Source organism: Sinocyclocheilus rhinocerous, unplaced genomic scaffold, assembly GCF_001515625.1.
Source record: "Sinocyclocheilus rhinocerous isolate Xijiao unplaced genomic scaffold, SAMN03320098_v1.1 scaffold984, whole genome shotgun sequence".
Lineage (NCBI taxonomy): Eukaryota > Metazoa > Chordata > Actinopteri > Cypriniformes > Cyprinidae > Sinocyclocheilus > Sinocyclocheilus rhinocerous.
This window is the reverse complement of record NW_015643603.1, coordinates 850,952-856,848: the sequence shown is the minus strand read 5'-3', so window position 1 is coordinate 856,848 and position 5,897 is coordinate 850,952. Positions and strand designations below refer to the sequence as shown.

The window sequence follows — 5,897 nt, the reverse complement described above, 5'->3', positions numbered from 1 at the left end:
ACATTATTAACTGTCTTGATATTTACTTTGAAAGCTGAAGCTCGCGATTATGGTAAGGGGCGTTACATTTCCGACGAGTGCTTGCGGTGTTCGGCCAATCACAATGCACTGGGTCAGCTGGCCAATCAGAGCAGACTGCGCTTGTCGGAAGGAGGGACTTTGTAGAAAAGAAGCGTTTGAGAGAGGCGGGGCATAGAGGACCTACAATAATGTACAGTATTTAAAAAATAATGTTTTTTGAACATTAAAGCATGTCAACATATTCTGTTACACCAAATACGCAAAATAATGTTCTTTAAAAAAGCATCATATGACCCCTTTAATATTTTTGTGAAATATAAAGTTCGAAAGAACAGCATTTATTTGAAATCATTTGTAATATTATCTGTACTGTAACTTTTGATCATTTTAATGCATCCTTGCTGAATAAAAGTATTAATTTATTTTAGAATCATATATTTTAAAAGTATTTTTATATGTGCCAGAAAATATATTTATGAAATCTATATGAAATCCTCAATACATCACAGTAAACCAAACATTAAATCTTAGAAGGCATAAACACATTTATATGATTAACGAATGTACAATCCAGTGACAACACCGCACTGGCCCAATAAAGACTTCTCAAAACTTTCTTACCCTGGCCATGGGCAAGTGGGCTTATTATAATGAGCCCTGCATTATAATAAGTAGCAGACACTGCAAGCAATATTTGTCAGTTTTATCCAAAGTTATACAGCACTTATCACAGGGATAATCCCTACATCCTATCCCAAATCTCACTACATTATCTCTGTGTTTTTTTTTTAGTGTTTGCAGCCACAGCAGTGAAAATCTGATGACCGTGTCAAATATGGGTGTAATATTTGGCCCCACTCTCATGAGAGCAGAGGAGGAAACCGTAGCGGCCATGCTGGATATTAAGTTCCAGAACATCGTCATGGAGATCCTCATTGAGGACTACTGCAAGGTCAGACATGCCCCTTTCCAGACGATCAGGGGGACAGTTTATCTCTGTATCTATATTTATACAAGCAAAACGCTCAGACAGAAAACAGGTTTCGAATGAGAACTGCTGTATTTGTGCTCTAAAATATTTTGTAATCAAAACAAAAATGCTGTGATTTATGATAGATTAATTTCAACAATATTTAGTCGCATTTTCAGTGGCCTTAACAGTGACATAGATTGATGATGTCTTTTTTTGTAATTACTGCCGTCTCTGATGTTCGCAGATCTTTAAGGGTCCTCCTGAAGAAACCATACCGCCTCCTATTCCTCCTCCAAGGGTGACGCCACGGAGACGGCAGCCAATCACAATCTCAAAACGCCCACCCCGTCTCTACCCCGGCCTTCAGCCTCCAGTTTTTGAGCGTAAATAGCCTTCAGAATGATAGCCATCATCATCATTGTCATCCTCGTCATCACCATCTCTTCGCCATATAATGCATATTGTTTTATCAGTGAAAATATGAATTATATTTTTAAGAATTTCTTTACCATAGATGAAAATGGATTTTTGTTATTTTTTTTTTACTTTTAATATAAAAAAATATTACTTCATTTTTTTAAAGATCTATGCAGCTCCGATAAGACATACTATATTATGTGTTTCAGATCTATATGTATATATTGTTTTTTTTTTCTTCCATTTTTTTCTGCTTTGTCTTACATGTTCCTTTTTTGCTTTTACCTTTTCAAAGCAAAGCCTGTTTTTGTGCTGCAAGCTTAAATACAGTACACACACCTACACATTGAAGTTGTGAGCAGGCGCACACACATAACAGCTGATTGGGTTTCATATGTTCTGGAAGGGACCGTGGACTGGATCTGTATCTCCTTAAAAGGGTTTTCTCTAAATGAAGAAAATACAACCAAACCTCCCTGATCTTCCTGTCACACACACACACTCCTCATGTGCCAGTTTAGAAGCCCCTCCATGCACATTGTGAATTTTATGATTAAATATGCAGGATCTCGAGGTGTGTGTATGCGTATGAGTATATGTGTCTGATCTGATAAATGTTCGTTCTCTTGACATGTTGTCCTCCCCTCATTGTGAGCCCTGTTATGTAGTGTTTAACAACAGTCAAGCTAGTAGTACACTCACTAGAGCATGAAAACTAAACAACTACCTGCCCTTGTGCAGCGTGTGTGTGTTTGTGCATCAGCGCCAATGGGTCTGCGAGTGTGTGTCTTTGCGTGAGTGCGTGCGTGCGCACATGTGTTTTTTAATGCGTGCATACGAGTGTTGGTATGCCTTCGTGTGTGTCCTGTGTGCGCTACCCAGTGTCTGAGAGCTAATGTCTGCATGCGTTTTACGTCTCTCTCTCAATCTGTTTTCCATTGGCTTTGGGACCTTTTTCCTCTAATAAGCTATTTTCATTATTATCATCTGAGCCTTTTTTCTCCCTCTTGATCAAAAACAAATGTACATTGTATTAAACCATTAATATGACTCTCTGGTTCATTTGTATATTCATGAAATTTTAGCTTATTAAAGCATGCTGGATCTTTGCTTGTTCAGATCAGTGGAATACATTTTTTTCCCCTTCTGTTGTATATTTCAATCCAATCATTAATCTAAGTAGATCATAACGGCTCGTTTCCTGTTTGTTGAATTAAGCGGTGGCGGGATCTGTGTGTTTGTGCATGTGTGTGTGTGTGTGTGCCACCTGTTGTTTCATTGAATTTTGGATTGTGCATAAACTTGGTCCTGTGTGTATACGTGTTTTTGTTGAGAATACAGATACAGTTATGGAGTATTAGGAGCAACTGTGTGTGTGGGAACCCCTGCCAAAATACGAATGTGTTTGTGAATGTGTATTCATGCAAATGTGTCCATGTCCAGTTTGGCTAGCTCACACACAGCTGGTTGTTTTGACTGCTGCTGTTCACACACACACAGCTGTTTTAAACTCTTGTCCTTGGTTCTCACATGATCAACCTTTTTTTTTTTATATCAGACCTGTTCACACACTAAACTGGAGTCAAACCAGACTGTCAATCAGTTTGTCTTTCATTCATACCTCATTTCAAATCTTTTTTTCTTTTTTGATCCCAGATTCATATTTTTTTCTCAGTTATATAAGTCTATAAAAACACCTTTCCCTGCATAAAAACCTTTTCATTGTATGAAAGAAACATTAGAGTCTGATTTAAATGCCAGAACTGAAGATAATTTGTGCTCTTAGATATATACTAAATGCAGTTAGCTTTTACCATTTCAAGGTAATAATGCTAATTCCACACAGCAGAAAATGTCATTTCTTTATAAAGAGATCATGAAAGTCAGGTAAAAATCGTCAGGCTTTTCAAAAGATAGTCTTTGACCGTATGACTTGAGCTGATAACAATCAGCGTGTTTGAGTTAAGCCGTTCATGGCTTCTAGACACTTTTTCGTTCAGTTTAAAGCTTCCATTATGTTCTGGTTGTGTTGAAGCTGTTGGAATGAAATGACTCATTTTGGGTAATTTGATTTTGACTAGTTCAGTCTTTATTGGTTTGTATTTCTCGTATTGTGGAAACACAAGAGGACAGAGCATCTGTCGAGCTGTTCTCTTTATTTATTTATCGTAACTATCACAGTCTCCTGCTTTTAAGCCAAAACTACAGGAACAGGACATTTAAAATTTTAACGACACCCCTGATACAATCTCCCCTGTGGGGAATGTTCAGGGCTAAACCCTTGCAATTGGGCTTCTGACCTGCCTAATGTTTAGTAGTGTTTTATCTAAACTGCCTGCATTCACGACTCTTTGCTTTGCAGGGCGAGAGCAAAATGGCGCCACCCACAATGATGGTGAACCTGAGGGAGATACCAGCCTCACCAGTCCGTTTCCTCATCAAAGAACAAAACTGGCACCTCCTTCTGTCTCTCCTCCATCCATCCCGCTCTCGTCTCCGACGTCTCGGAAGCCTGCTCACCTCAGACCTGCTCTCCGGCCCTTGGATTCTGATGTCAGGCTTGAAGTTAGGATACAGGATGGTCAGAAGTCGGACGCCATGGTGACGACCAATGGGGAATCAGGAGTGACAGTGAACCGAACTCAATCTTTTCAAGGAAGGAGGCCACCACTCAGAGGAACAACTGGTAAACAAGCAACACACATGGTCAAACTATTCATCAGTTCATTTTGATGTTTTTGGGGGACCCTAAAATCAAACATTTCAAATTACACATTATATGTATATGTGTGTGTGTGTGTGTGTGTGTGTGTATGATTTTAGCAAATGGCTGCAATATAACAAAGAGTGAAAAATTTAAGGGGGTCTGAATACTTTCCGTACCCACTGTATATATATATATATATATATATATATATATTAAGAAAATCTTACATTTATTTTTGCAAAAGAATATTTTTACGAAACCACTTCACAATTTATAAATTTAAAAACTTTTGCAGTGTGTTTCATCAGCATGCGATTCAATGAACATTCGGTCAAAAAACATAAAACGGGAAAAGATATCATAGAGAGGACCCTTGCAGACCCCCATGACTGTCAAGGCCAGTAAGTCTCTCAGTAAGTGTCTCTTATATCAGATAATATGATGTTTTTATGAAAAGGCAAGATTATTTCAGATGACGGACAGATTATTTCTCCTCAAAAACATAATGATAATTATAAAAGTTATTAATTCTTGATATTGGTAATAAAGCACTTAATACTTTAAAAATACCTTGAAAATATATTTTAAATGTTTTGGAAAAAATTGGAAGATGTACACTCACTAATTTGAAACATTTTATAAAATGTTTTTTTTATTAATGTATATATATATATATATATATATATATATATATGTGCTTGTCAAAGGAGGGGGCTTTGTTGAAAACGACGTGTTTGAGAGAGGCGGGGCATAGAGGACCTACAATAATGTACAGTATTTGAAAAATAATGTGTTTTTTGAACATTAAAGCATGTCAACATATTCTGTTACACCAAATACACAAAATAATGATCTTTAAAATAGCATCATATGACCCCTTTAAAAGGGTCATAGGATGCCCGTTTTCCACAAGTTGATATGATTCTTTGGGATCTTAATGAAAAGTCTGTAACATAGTTTGGTTAAAATTTATCAGTGGTAGTGTAAAAAACACCTTTTTTTACCCTGTCAGAAACAGCTCTTTTCAGAGCAAGCCATTTTTGTAGCATTTCCCTTTAAATGTTAATGAGCTCTTCCCAGCTGCTCTCAGAGAGACTTTTTACTTTAGCCGCATTCATCGTGAAACTTGCTAATTAGCACATTATTAGGAAAGGCGATTTGCAAAGATTCATTACAAAACATTATACTCACTTCTTCTGTAGATGAGGCTGGATCATGAATGATTCGCGCGAACATAGACGCATTTATGTAGATCGGGGGCGCATTCCCTTCAGAAACAAATAATCCACTGCGTCTTCAGCGGCTCAGATGTCGGGAGTAAATGACGACTGCTATGTTCATTATTACATCCAACAACAGAACACCTCAATCACTTAGGAGTCATTCTTGTCTACATCTGCTCCGGCGGTGAAACAATGGCGGACTGATGACAGCTCACTCAGGGCGGGTCTAAGGTAAGACACCAGTCCAGTCTGTGCTGAAACACCACTGTCAATCAAACTCTCGTGGGAGGGGCCTGTATGTGTGACGTAACTCAGACAGGCATCTGAGATCGGCTCGATTTGAGAAAGGGGAAAACATTTAACCAGATTTTTAAAAAAAACACTGGGTGGATTTTTATCATTATAGGGTGGTTGTGTACACACACTGCCAACACACATTTCAGTTCAAACAACTTGTAAAAGTGCATGTAGCATCCTATGACCCCTTTAAAAAAAAAAAAAAAGTGTCAATAATTTATATTATAATAAATGTTTTACGAGTCCCCATTATCTTAGA

The 5,897-nt window shown here is 37.6% G+C and overlaps 1 protein-coding gene across 1 annotated transcript in view; it reads left to right on the top strand.

Moving 5' to 3' along the window:
* Positions 1 to 5,897, top strand: part of LOC107757505 (oligophrenin-1-like) — a 38,785-nt gene that overhangs the window by 19,717 nt on the left and 13,171 nt on the right. Inside the window, exons 19-21 of the mRNA XM_016574992.1 lie at positions 814 to 973; positions 1,239 to 1,377; positions 3,774 to 4,097. Coding sequence (XP_016430478.1) covers positions 814 to 973; positions 1,239 to 1,377; positions 3,774 to 4,097 — 623 coding nt within the window. The remainder of the gene's footprint in view (positions 1 to 813; positions 974 to 1,238; positions 1,378 to 3,773; positions 4,098 to 5,897) is intronic.